The sequence below is a fragment of the Lipotes vexillifer genome, unplaced genomic scaffold, assembly GCF_000442215.2.
Source record: "Lipotes vexillifer unplaced genomic scaffold, Lipotes_vexillifer_v1.1 scaffold614, whole genome shotgun sequence".
Taxonomy (NCBI): domain Eukaryota; kingdom Metazoa; phylum Chordata; class Mammalia; order Artiodactyla; family Lipotidae; genus Lipotes; species Lipotes vexillifer.
Genome location: NW_006787203.1, coordinates 85,348 through 99,983, shown reverse-complemented (window position 1 = coordinate 99,983; position 14,636 = coordinate 85,348). Strand labels below are relative to the sequence as shown.

General features: G+C 36.8%; 1 protein-coding gene across 2 annotated transcripts in view; it reads right to left on the bottom strand.

Moving 5' to 3' along the window:
* FGL1 (fibrinogen like 1) overlaps positions 1–14,014 on the bottom strand; it is a 33,483-nt gene extending 19,469 nt beyond the window's left edge. The window contains exons 1-3 of one of the 2 annotated variants that reach the window (XM_007459897.1): positions 13,929–14,014; positions 3,138–3,217; positions 802–982 (exon numbers count right to left, since the gene is read on the bottom strand). In XM_007459897.1, the coding sequence (XP_007459959.1) occupies positions 802–982; positions 3,138–3,209 (253 nt within the window). In that variant the 5' untranslated portion in view covers positions 3,210–3,217; positions 13,929–14,014. Of the gene's footprint in view, positions 1–801; positions 983–3,137; positions 3,218–13,923 lie in introns of both variants that reach the window. The other variant, XM_007459898.1, reaches the window with a different exon arrangement.
* Between the last annotated feature and the right edge of the window lie 622 nt (positions 14,015–14,636).

Here is a 14,636-nt window from a genome sequence, read left to right as displayed (position 1 = left end):
AAAGAGTGCATTAAACATCATCCCAGACCTTATAAAGTAACCAGTTAATTGACAAAGATAGGCTCATAAACAGAGAAATTATAATATATCATGGCAGTACAGTAGACATATAAGAACAAAGCATTCCAGATGTTATTCTCATTTGTGACAACTATTATTTGTTTATTTTAAAGTTGCCTGGAGGAAATCAGGTGAATAGTTTTCTGTAGGAAATAGGACATGTGTAGGGATAAGTGCAATATGTTAGTTAGTTTAGTTTCTGACGGGAAACCTGGCCTAATCAAAGGGAAAATGACCAAACTGTAAAATATACACATAAAACATAAATAATAGGGAAATTATTTATTTTCCTAAATAACTCTGATCCTTTTTCCTGACCTGCCCTTTTATTCTATTACCTTACTTACTATCCTAGGGTATATCAGGGTTTCAGAAGGGAAAATTGTATAAATGAAAGAAGCAAGATACAGTACACAAATAAAAAACTGTAAAATGTCACAAATATAATCTGCCATTTGCACACTGATATTTAAACAATCTATTGTCATGATCTCTAATTAAACTATTGAAATCCTCAGATAATTGGCATATGCTATTAAATGTCCCTTGCAGAGATAATAGAGAAAAAGGGGTAAAATATAGTAGAAGACGTTTAAATTTGGTATAATGCTTCATGTTGCTTGTTACTGGAATAGGAAAAGCTCTTTAGCAAAACCTGAAGTGATCAAGTTACTAGCACCACCATTGCACACGGGTGTATGATATAAGTTACTGAAACACGTGACAAACATAGATTCTGACCTGCGTATTGCCTCTTGCCTCCAAGGTCAATGACGCTATTCTCCTCTCCTTTGTCAAGGAACTGGACTTCCTTCTCATGCAAAAGCTGCGCGATCTTGACTCGCTGCTGCTTGACCCGGGTCTCAAGCAGGTGCACCTGGGTTCTGAGCCGCGCCTGCTCGTGCAGGCAGCTCTCAAGAGCCTGCAGAGTAACGCGCATCTCGTTCTTAGGAAGAATAAACGCTCCGAACAAGCTGGATAAATTAACGATTCAAATTTGTCCCCAACTCCCGTTTCAGAATAATATTCTAACCAGAAAGTCGTTTGCAAGTTCTAACACTGTTTGTTATTTGGAGAATAAGAAATTATGGCTTACGGTAAAGTGCTCGAACTAAAACATGATATAAAATAATCTGAATGACTACACCAAGAGCTGTAGAGTGGTTGTCTCATTTGATCCTCGTAACGATTCCACGAGGTAGGAAGGGAACTTGCAATTTCTCAAGGAAACAGGAAATTCTCAGCGGGCAAGAGGAGTCAGGATTCATATCCAGTTCAAGAATCCTACTCTCAAACTCTACATATCACCGCCTGAGTGCTTTCTTAACAGGAAAATGCTTTACAGCATCATTACATGTGACTAGTGTGACAGTCTCTAAAATAAACAAGGCTTTTGAATGACCTTTTTGTATTGATATGTTTTAAAAATATATTGAATGCTCATAACCTGATGACACCTGGTCACCTTTCTAAGGGATGCTACTTGAGACCCTCAGATCCCTGAGTATCTTACCCATTTACCTGTTTCCGGAAATTCTACTGGAGTCACTTTACCTTTTGGCTTACTTATTGTTTTTTCCTTAATTACTTCAAAACAGGATGGAGAAGCCTGAGTCTTTCAGTTAAATTGTTTACTTTCTCTAAAAAAGGCAAATAACCCAAGAATATTGCATGTGAAAGAGTTTATCAGCTTCCTTCTACAGTGGCATCTGACTGAGCGGATTTATCCAGAGCTAAAGCAAATGTGGTGAGTTGGGAAGGGGAGTTGCAGAGGTGTGCCTCCTGGGAAGAGCTACTGAGACCAAGAAGCTGCAGTAAAGACCCTTAAGTACTCAACACTGGGAGAGTTACTAGGGGATAGTGAAGAGAAAGGACAAAAGACAAAGTTTTGCCTTTTTCCTGTTTTTACTTTGACAGCTCAATTTGCAGCTCATGTCATGATCTCCTGTGATAAGCATAAATGTTTGCTGAGAAATTATGAATTTTAACATGTAAGTGCCTTACACTACTTTTATATACATTATTTCCTAAAATGGGCATTTGAATACAGTCAGACATATTTCCCAATTTATAATTGCATAACTTCCTGTTTCTATCTTTATGTGCTACCTTGTATTCATTCCATAAATATGAGGGCATACTGTGTTCTGGGCACTTTGCTAGGCTGTCTGAACAGCATGCTCAGATATTCTGTTTGGGGCAAAAGAAAGAGGAAAATACATTGTCTTCCTATGAAGGACTATAACGTAAACATAGAAATTCAGCCTCTAAACTGAAGGTCATATAGCAAGAGAATGGAGAAATGATAGTAGAGGACTCCTCCCTCCTGTCTCCAGGCCCAAGTCACTGAAGCTCTCCCAGCTGTTTCTCTAGGACTATTTCTAATTTTCAGACTCTCTCTTCAACTCTCTTTGATTTATCCTCTCTGAACGAGTTATTTGCTTAGCCCCCTGAGTTATACCTATCTAAAAAATGAACAGCAAAGACATTTTATGGCATCTGGAATCCTGTGTTGCTTTCTAATAGTGGGAAATTGGTTGTGATATTGTTAAATATAGTGGACTATACAATTTAAAAATAACTAAAGGATTACAGGGCAAGGATGTTCAATTTTTATGTGACTACATATACAGTGTTAGTAAGCTTATTTAAAACTTAGGCGTTTTCTTTCTCCCAGAACTTTGAGTAAATGATTGTTTTTCCCTTTTTACTCATGAATGGAGAGAGGCACAAGTTCATTGCAATTACTTTCAAATAATCTGTTTAGTTTACAATGACAGTGTCCGATACTGGAAAGCTCAAGGTCAATTTCAAAGGACAGTTTTAAATTCTTAATATTATGCAACCACCCAAATAACCCCAGTAAATAAAAAAGATTTTACTTAGTATGAATACTGATTTTTACTTTAAAGGTATTTTTTAAGCACTTAATAAGTGCCTATTATGTGGCAGGTGCTTTTTCATTTTCCCCCTAGTTAAGTTTTTTCAGTGACAAGTTACTATAGACTTTCTGCAAAATAAAAGAAAATTCAGATCTAAGTGGGTATTTAAAACAATAGTTTTTGTAATGAGCTTACCCAGCTTTCCCTGCCCATTACCAGAACAGTGGTGAGAAGGATGAAACTGATCATCTTCACCATTTTTCCCATTGAAAGAACTGCAAGAACAAAAAGAATTTCATAAACTTAATTTATTGTGAATTTTTCATGAGGCCAATGGTGGCTTGACTCAGTGTGATCCAGGAGGTCAGACACAGTTCCAGGCCGTGTCTAATCTGAGAGTCGCCATGGAAATTCTCCTGGACTTTCCCAGGCTTCTCCCCACAGAAGGATGCTTACTGTTACCTTGTATAGAATTGAACCAGTTCCACAGCAAAAACAGAGGAACTCTGGCTCTTGGGAGTATGGAAAAGGCACAGCCTCTTTAAGCACAAAGACGTGGTTTCATATTTTGGCTCAGCCAGCTCCTAGTTGTTTGACCCTAGGCAACTTACTATAAAATGCTCCTGATCTGTAAAATAGACATCATAATTCTCACCTTATAGGACCGTGGTCATTTTGATGTAATATTTTCAAACACCCTAGCATATGATAGGCGCTAAATGAATAGTCACTCATTTTGTATATGGAAGGCTTTTTATTTTGACAAAAAGGAAGAAAGAAAAAGAGTTACAACAAATAGAAGGTGATATGCATTATTTTTCTCAGTGTCTTAATGTATAGGCAGCTACCAAGATAATATAAGACTTTAATCTCTCTTTAAAGTTGTAGAGGAAAATTAACTTTACCACTTCTTGAGATTATTTTTTAAATCAGTCTTGAATTCATGAATCTTGATGAAAAATTTTGTTCATCCTCAAAATAACTTCTGTATGCTGCCAGTGGTGAATTTTCATAAATTTTAGAAGCTAAGGAGCCTAGAAGGGCAGAAATACCTGCATAATCTTCAAACAAATTGATACCTATGGTTTTTGCTAAAAAAAAAGAACCAGAATCAACTGAATTATTTATTTGTCAGCCTATTTTTATTCTTATAAAATCTATGACCACTAGGTCCTTTTCATGTATCTCTTTCTCAATTTTTACATAATTTAAAAAGTGGTTCCTAAACTTTGCTGTCTGTTGGGATCACTTGGGGAGCTTTAAAAATATTTCCACGCCCAGAAATTGAATCAAATGTCTAAAGGTGGCAGTCAGGACTTAGAATTTTTAAAAGGCTCCCAGCTGATTCCAATGTACAGCAAAGTTTGAAAAGCAAGGATTTAGAGACTTAAGAGACAATATTTTTTTTCAGTCTATGCTAACAAAATAGGTAGTTCTCAGTCCTTCTGGGGCTAAAAAAAAAGGTACAGAATGAGAGGGGCACTACTTAAATTCAGGGACAAATAGCATGCATGGGCATCTTGGAAAGCACTGCAAGATATAATGTGAATTTCTTAAATATGTGAAATTTGTGCAGTACAGAGAGTAATAAAGAGTCTCCTAGATAAAACCATATAATTTTACTTCACACAGCTTTACTTCTGGCTGATGTATTTTTTTATTACATACCAAGCACTGTCCTAGGCTATGCATTTTATAAGCATCTTATTTAATCCTCAAATAACTCTATAAGGCAACTACTATTATCCTCATTATACAAATGGATAGATCAGAGAGCTTAAGCCACTGAAGACCCAGCAATTGGGCTGAGGGCTTTCCACCTTGAAGGCCCGTGACCCCCAACCTGTATTCTGCATGGCCTTCCTTTCTGTATACATATACACCTGTTATATATATATATATATATATATATATATATATATGTAGGGACACAGGCTGCACAGAGGTATAGAGGCCCTGCTACTTGGCTTTCTCCAGTGAACACCACTCTCACTCTTAAACATGGCTTATTTGTTCCTAAGTCATGTGCTTCTGCAAAGGAACATTAGGTCAACCTGGCAGGAGAGGACAGGTCTCCTGCCAGGTTGACAGGAGAGGAGACAGCTGCACTAAACAGAAGCAGTCCTACAGAATCGTGGCATCAACAAGCATTTATTGATTATTGGCTATCTGCTCAGCACTGTGCCACATGCTGTGGGAAAATAAAATATAGCTGCCACATCAAGGCAATGTTTTGGGGAAGAAATGAAAATAAATATTAAAAGGGAAATTAAAGACAACATAAATTTAATTACATATTGTTTCATGTATTATATTTCAATTTAATCTACATTAAACCATATGTAATTAAATATAAAAACTAAATTTTTCCAGGTGACCTCTCAAGACAAAATTAATTACTTCCTCCACTATGTTTACAAACCAATATAGCATTCATTCACTCAGTAAACACTGTTTGCATGCCTGCTATGGTCCAGGCACTGTGCCAGGTGATGGAATTATCACTTGATTTGTTTTTACATGTCTCTCTCCAACTGCTTCCTTTTGTCCATGCTATTTTGTTTAGAATAGGATTCTTGAAGGCAAAGGCCACACCTTGCTATAACTGTTGTATCCCTAGGATCTAACTTATTATTTCCCAAGAGGGAAAATCTTTCTCAGAGGGAAAAATATGAGTTCCTTGCCATAAAGCTAGTCTGTTTGCAGTGACATACTTCCTCTCCTATGCTTATCCTTGTCAAGGGGAAAACAATGGGCTAAGTATATTTTTGAAAATAAGTGTTAAGGTGTTGGGGGGCTTCCCTGGTGGCACAGTGGTTGAGAATCTGCCTGCTAATGCAGGGGACACGGGTTCAAGCCCTGGTCTGGGAGGATCCCACATGCCGCAGAGCAACTAGGCCGGTGAGCCACAACTACTGAGCCTGCGCGTCTGGAGTCTGTGCTCCGCAACAAGAGAGGCCGCGATAGTGAGAGGCCTGCGCACCGCGATGAAGAGTGGCCCCCGCTTGCCACAACTAGAGAAAGCCCTCGCACAGAAACAAAGACCCAACACAGCAAAAATTAATTATTTAATTAATAAACTCCTACCCCCAACATCTTATTTAAAAAAAAAAAAAAAAGGAGTTAGGGACTTTGGGTTGGATTGAACACATACATTTTTTTCTTTCTCACAAAACCCCCACTAGAAAGGAGAAAAGAAAAATGGAAAAGACATAGATTGACAAGGTGGAAGAGAAAGGGAGAGGAGAAAACACCTGGTATACAATGTCAACCAGATGACAAAAAGCACATGGGGGAATTGGCAGAGCTGCTAAAACTGAATAGCAAGCAGTAGCAGCAGGGAGTACCACAAGAAGCAAGCTACGTTGCATTGCAGTATCCCAGATGGTGCTGGCTTGGAGGTGACCACTACCTTGGAAGGCAGGGTGGAGGTGGTGGGCTGATACTCAGCTTCTCACCTAAACCCTGAACAGCCAGGTGAATAATGTTTTTCCCACCCCATCAAAAAATGAAAGGCTTCTTCTTTTTTTAAATATTTTTTTAAAATTAATTAATTAATTTATTTATCTTTGGCTGCATTGGGTCTTCACTGCTGCACGCGGGCTTTCTCTAGTTGCAGCGAGCAGGGGCTACTCTTCGTTGCGGTGTGCAGGCTTCTCATTGAAGTGGCTTCTCTTGTTGCGGAGCAGGGGCTCTAGGCGCACAGGCTTCAGTAGTTGTGGAGCATGGGCTCAGTAGTTGTGGCTCGCGGGCTCTAGAGCGCAGGCTCAGTAGTTGTGGCACAGGGGCTTAGTTGCTCCGTGGCATGTGGAATCTTCCCAGACCAGGGCTTGAACCCATGCCCCCTGCATTGGCAGGTGGATTCTTAACCACTGTACCACCAGGGAAGCCCTGAAAGGCTTATTTCTATTAAGGTCGAATCAAAGAGACTCCAGGTAGCATGACCACAGGTACAATGGAGGTCAAAAGAGAGACACTGTTCTATAAGTTTGAGCCCTCCCCAGGTTACTTCCATCCTGGCGACTAGATAGCCACGCAGGCAGCTCTAAACTCCTCCCATTATTTTTCAGGCCAGAGATTGTGTGATTCCTCTCTGGAGGAATGAATAGTGTCACAGAAAAGATCTTCAGAAGTTGACATTGGGAGATTCCCCAACAAAAGAGCTATGTTCTTACCTGATCATTCTCCAAAGAAGCCCACCAGTTGGCAAGCTTCTTTTATGCACACAGGAAAGGTACAGGCACAATATTTTGCTTATTTCTTTTCTGTCTGAAGGGAGGCTTATTTTAAATTACATTCTGTGTCTATATTTGCTTAACAGTTTAAAGAGAAGCACTTAAAGACCAAACTTTCTATATGACAACACTGGGCAGAAATCCATATGATAGCAATTAGTTTACCATGAAAGTATATAATTTACTTGTTATCATTTAACCCTTTTATCCAACATTGTAGCATATACCCAGAGAAAACCATAATTCAAAAAGACACATGCACCCCAATGTTCATTGCAGCACTATTTACAATAGCCAGGTCATGGAAGCAAACTAAATGCCCATCAACAGACGAATGGATAAAGAAGATGTGGTATGTATATATAATGGAATATTACTCAGCCATAAAAATGAACGAAATTGGGTCATTTGTAGAGACGTGGATGGACCTAGAGACTGTCTTACAGAGTGAAGTAAGTCAGAAAGAGAAAAACAAATGTCGTATATTAACGCATGTATGTGGAATCTAGAAAAATGGTATACATGAACTGGTTTGTAGGGCCGAAATAAAGACACAGATGTAGAGAACAAACGTATGGACACCAAGGGCGGGAAAGTGGGGCAGGGAGGCGCGGGGTGGTAATGGTGTGATGAATTGGGAGATTGGGATTGACATGTATACACTAATATGTATATGATAGATAACTAATAAAAAATAAAATTAAAAATATCCAACATTGTAAATAAAATAACCAAAATACACAGAAGGAAGTGAAGTGCTGAGTAGATTACACAGCTAAATGGGCAAAGAAATTAGATAAAACACAAGAAGACATACAATTGTTCATTACAGAAAAGTTCCAAAGAGCATTTATAGACCCATTTTTTTTCAGTAAGTCATCCTTTTATACATGCATATGATACAGTTTGTAGCAACAGTTCAGGAAAACGGATATTTCACTCTGTTATCCTAGTAGCTAGTTTTCTTTAAATTCAAGCATGTATTGTGTACCTGCTTTATGCCAGGTGCTATGTATACTAGATGCTTATACATATAGCTTATTTTAAATATATTTAATTATATTGAAAGTATTAGCTTATATTAACATGTAGAGAAAATTAAGTTAATTATGGCATTTAAAATGTTTTCCAGTGTAAAATAGAGACCCCCCCCCCACCACTGCTCTGTGGGCTTTTAGAGGGGATAGAAGTGGCATGACAAGAAAAATGCAAGCAAACAGAAGTATGAACAAATTGAGAAGGAAGATGAATAGGCTTGCTATCAGTATCTTCTAATTGATAAAATAATCTTGGAATTCTATTAAAAACTCATCTAGGTAGCTTTTTTTTATATGAAAGATAAAGTCAGAGCCCATTTGCAATGCAGTAGTCTCCTAAACTTTGCATTTGCTTATGCTGAGTTCATACCTACAAAATTCACAAAATTTCAGGTTGAAATAAAAACCCTAATCCAAGACATCTGATGTTATAAACAAATACATTTTCATCCTGATCCTGGGGGTAGTTTCATGGTTCTTTTGTCTGGGAGTTCTTGCCATTATCATCGGTCCATCTGTCAAGACTCTATTTGTAAAGAAAGAGCTTGCACAAGAATAAATTCTCACTACAATTATGACAATTTAGGTATATACGGAATGAAGACCTTTCCACCTTTCCTGTTAGGCATAGCAGTCAAACACTGCTATAGTAAGACTTATTTTCTTTAGATTTAGCCATACCAGTGGTCTAATCTTGTTCATTTAGACATAATTATATGCAATTAAGGCCTAATAAAATACAACAAATCTCTGAAAAATGTGCCTCCTTTCCTCCATCAGAACGAAAGATAGAAAAAAAAAATGAGGAAAAACAAAAAAGAAAGAATCCAATTAGTTTCAATGTCTGTATTCCATAAATCCCATTGGAAAAAATATGTATATGTTGTCAAGTTATCTACTGTTGTCTGTACTAAATATCAGTGATTTTGAGTAGTATTTCACTGTAAACTTATCACTGATCTTTTTCCTAAGAAGAGCTGAGATGGTAACTAGTGCTCTCTAAAGATCATAAAGAACAAAAAGCTATTTGTCTTGTTTATGAACTATATGTAGTACTTTTCTACTTGAATCATAAATATCTTCAATGTTTTCTGCTATACTGACCAGCTTCTGAATTATCTATCCTTTATCAAAATAGAAAAGGCAAGTACCCTTTGACTTTAATACTATCGCTAATTCTCTCAGTTAACATGTTTTTCAATACTATGTAAAATTGTGATTTAAAAAGGCTACTTTTAGAAAGAAAAATGAACAAACCTCCATACTGTGAAAACGCAGATATAACAGAAAGCAGGGACTTGAACAGATAGTTGTACACCAATGTTTACAGCAGCATTATTCGCAATAGCCAAAAGGTAGAAACAACCCAATATGTATTGACAGATGACTATATGAACAGAATGACATATATACGCACAATGAAATATTAACTTGAAACTAACACAATATTGTAAATCAACTACACTTCAGAAAAACAGAAAAAAACCCCAACAACAAAAAAAGTGTTAGATTCCAGAGAAGGGGGATGGAGTAGAAGGAATGAGCCCAGGGACAGCTGATTTTCATTATTAGCCTCTCCGTATTATTTGACTTTCTTTAACTATGTACACTTTGATACACATTTTTAAATATCAAATTTTAAAACTCTGTGATTTAATTTACATATGTAGAGGATTTTCAGATAGTGATTCCCTGACATGATTTTAAGTGTTTTTAACTGTCATTATCTAAAATTATTTTAAAATAACAACATATTACCACATACTGGGTGGCTTAAAATAACAGAAGTTTATTGTCTCACATTCTGGAGGATAGAAATATGAAGTCAAGTCAGCATGCCTATGCACCCTTCAAGAAGCTCTAAGGAAGAATCAATCCTTCCCTGCCTCTTCTAGCTTCTGGTGGTTGCCAGCAATCTTTGGCATTCCTTAGCCTGTGTCAACATAACTCTACTCTCTGCCTCCATCTTCACATGGCTGTCTTCCCTTTGTATGTCTCTGTGTCCAAATTTCTCTCTTAATACAAGGACCCCAGTCATTGGATTAAGGTTCCGATATGACTTATTGTAATTTGATTACATCTCCAAAGACCCTATTTCCAAATAAGGTTACACTCACAAGTAACGGGATTTAGAATTGAACATATCACTTTAGAAGACAATTTAACCCAGTACAGGTACCCAACAAAATAGCTGTTGAGTGGATGAGAAGAAAAATTGTGAACCTAAGTTACAATTTTAGAACTTCCCAGTATCTGTTATTGCAATTTTATAGTTGTTTACTAGAGACCGAATTCAGTTTGTCTGCTGAATTTATTAGATGTCCCTGTCAGATTCCCTCCATCATCTCCCCACTCCCAGTAACAACTAGAAACACTTAACAAATTATGTCTTTCATAAGGTTTTTATTGATTTGCAAATATGACATTGCAGTGTGTGATAGCTTAAAAAGAGTTACTTTTAAAAGAGATATTTGGATTTATAAAATCCCCAAAGGAAAAAAAAATAACTGAAAACTTAATACCTAAAACATTTAAAATTTGGCTCTTAATGGGCTAAAGCCATTATCATAGCTATCTCATAATAAATGATTAGTTTGACTCATTTTTCAGTTGGTAATAAATATATTTCTTGAGCAAATTACAACAGGTATGCTCCTATTTAAAAGAAAATCTCATTTGTATCCTTAAGGTCATTTATTATTTAATTTTAAAATTTACCATGAAGTTCAAGTAGCAAAAAGTAAAACAAAACAAAACAAAACAACCCTCCACATAACGGAGGTTTCTTAACATGTAATCAACTACACAGTCATAAACATATAAAGTTTTTTAATGTTACAGAAAATAAGAAGCAAGATAATTGTTTTATTATAAGCAAGCAAAAGAAAATAAAGACAGAAAATAGTTGTTTTTTTTAAAACACATAAAAGAGATTTTTGAAGTAGAAAGCATTATCCCATGAGGTTAGAACACACAATCAAAATATAATTAAAGGAAGTGAGATCATCCAGTTGAACACTGCCAACATCTAAGGAAGCAAGGCTCAGAGAGGGCATATCATCTGCCTAAAGAAATAAAATAGACCCTCCTAGAGTAATGAAAATAAAAACAAAATTAAACAAATGGGACCTAATTAAACTTAAAAGCTTTTGCTTTTAAGCAAAGGAAACCATAAACAAGACAAAAAGACAACCCTCAGAATGGGAGAAAATATTTGCAAATGAAGCAACTGACACTTATTTGTGGAATTAAAAAAAAAATAATAAAATGAACTTATTTACAAAACAGAAACAGACCCACAGACATAGAAAACAAACTTATGGTTACCAAAGGGGAGAGGGGTGGGGACAAATTAGGAGCTTGGGATTAACATATACACACTATTATATATAAAATAGATAAACAAAAAGGACCTACTGTATAGGTAGGTCCTTGTTTTATATATATCTATATATATAACTGAATCACTTTGCTATACACTTGCAACTAACACAACATTGCAAATTACACTTCAATAAAAAATTATGTTCTTATATCTATATCTGAATCTGGCTCTTGCATAAGTGAAAGTGTGTGTTAAAAGTGCTCTGGGAGGGCTTCCCTGCTGGAGCAGTGGTTAAGAATCTGCCTGCCAATGTAGGGGACACGGGTTTGAGCACTGGTCTGGGAAGATCCCACATGCCGTGGAGCAACAAAGCCCATGTGCCACAACTACTGAGCCTGTGATCTAGAGACCGCGAGCCACAACTACTGAGCCCACCTGCCACAACTACTGAAGCCTGCGTGCCTAGAGCCTGTGCTCCGCAACAAGAGAAGCCACCGCAATGAGAAGTCCGCGCACCACAATGAAGAGCAGCCCCTGCTCCCGCAACTAGAGAAAGCCTGCGCAGCAATGAAGACCCAACGCAGCCAAAAAAACAAAAACAAAATTAGTGCTCTGGGAGATGCTGGGAAATTATATTATATACAGATTGTAATGCATTATATTTGGTAGAAAATAAAGGGGCAGGAACTTCCCTGGTGGTGCAATGGTTAAGAATCTGCCTGCCAATGCAGCAGACACGGGTTTGAGCCCTGGTCCTGGAAGATCCCACATGCCGCGGAGCAACTAAGCCCGCATGCCACAACTACTGAGCCCGCATGCCACAACTACTGAAGGCCGTGTGCCTAGAGCCCATGCTCTGCAACGAGAGAAGCCACCGCAATGAGAAGGCTGTACACCACAACGAAGAATAGCCCCCATTCACCACAACTAGAGAAAAGCCCACGCGCAGCAATGAAGACCCAACGCAGCCAAAAATAAATAAATAGATAAATAAATATAGTTTTTAAAAAAAGAAAGAAAATAAAGGGGCAGTGAAAAAGCTTTGGCAGGTTTCTCTTGCCATTGAATTTCCAATTCATTGCCATTAAAATAATCAAATCTGATCTTTCCCAGAGAAAGGAGGCAGCCCCTAGTCTGGCAGATCCTTAAACAATAAAGCATTTCAAAATGTTATTATATATATTTAAAAGAAGTCATTATATTAACTCGATCATCTTTAAAATAATTCCTGAGAATGTCTTAAGTCTTTTAAAATTCCCCAGTGCCTCCATTAGTAATTCCAGCCATCTTCTATAATATTGAAGAAATGTTTAGGTATAAGAAACTTGCTTTGAAATTCTGATCTCCATCATTCATCATAGTAAACCATCATTAGTCTGCAAACCTGGATTGTGGTGAAGTTATATCAGATTACTTCGCTCCTCACTATACAACTAGTTGTATTTATTTTACAATGTTTTTGCTTTGGTCTATCTCAAATTTTTAATTATTATAAAATTAAAACAGTTTTCAAATGACTATTCTTTGATGTACTATATCATTTGATATAAATTGTTCTAAGTGTAAGTCCATTTTTTTCCCAATAAAATCTTTGAGTTTTAATTGATTATAGTAAATTAAATTTAAACACAAAAATTTTAAGTTTGGGACTAAAATGTTCTACAGCTGACATGTTAACTTTTAAAAACACAATTACCAAACACAAGTTCATTACTAGCATGTAATGGTAATTCAAAAATGGTATGTTTTAAGTGAGCTATTATGAAAGGATACAGATAAAAGAAATTAAAAAGAAGAAAAAGTTACTAAAGGAAGCATATTTAATAAGTTAGCATTCACAAATGGCAATGTGTAAGACATATTAATGTGTCTCATATTAATGGATTAATGGAAGACAGTTAAAATTACCCATAAACAGACTTAGAGACTCCTTTTGGGTTATTTTCTTCTAATTTTTTCCCTTTTTCTGGTAATGGAATATAACAGTATCTTTGTCACTTATCTCAATAATTTATACTCAATGAAAGCTTTAAAAAGCCAAATAAGTTTGATTCCCAAAAGAAAGAAATAAAGAACATTTCTGCAGTTTTTACTTCTGAAGAGGAAATTATAACATCATCCATTTTATTTTCCATTTTGTATATTAAAACTGCAAATCTTTTTATTTACATCAAATTCTCATCCAATTCATTCAAAATGTACTAGGAATGGAAAGGAGATGTAATTCTAAATCTCTTTTCCAAGTGGCAGAAGCAGCCGTCTCTCTAATCAACCTGACCTTTCTCAAGGGCCAACAGTTGTTTCTCGAGTTATGCTTAATATCATACCTAGGAAATCAACTAGCATTACCACAATTATGTTCAATGTGCAGAGAGGTTAAATACCTTGCCTGAAGTCACAAATGAGTCAGAGAAACGGCTTAGGCGAGGTCCAGCCACTCTGTCTCCCAGACTCCTCCAACTGCATTCAGACTTTGTAATTGCTTCTCTGTTATTTGATTAGAAATAAGGACAATGTTGATTCTGGCTTTAGTCCAGAAACAAATAGATGAGGAAATCAGTTTAACTGGAAGGAAAACTAAAAGAGGGAGTTCAAGGACAAATCCCAGTACTGTGATATTTTTTTTTCTCCTATTTGCATGAATTTTTACTAAAAATCCAATAATATATCTTTATAAAAACATATCTCTGATTTTTTAACCTCTTACTATTGTGCTCATCCAGTGAATTTTTGAATTTTGACTAACTTCAGTAATGTTCACTTGAAGATTAAGTAAAACCAAAGTTTGGTTGAAGCTTTGCTTTCTGGTACTAACAATAATAAAATTTTACCTATAAAGATACAGATTAGGGCTTCCCTGGTGGCGCAGTGGTTGAGAGTCTGCCTGCTGATGTAGGGTACACGGGTTCGTGCCCCGGTCCGGGAAGATCCCACATGCCGCGGAGCGGCTAGGCCCGTGAGCCGTGGCCGCTGAGCCTGCACGTCCAGAGCCTGTGCTCCGCAACGGGAGAGGCCACAACAGTGAGAGAGGCCAGCCTACCACCAAAAAAAAAAAAAAAAAAAAAAAAAAAAAAGATACGGATTAAAATTTCATTTC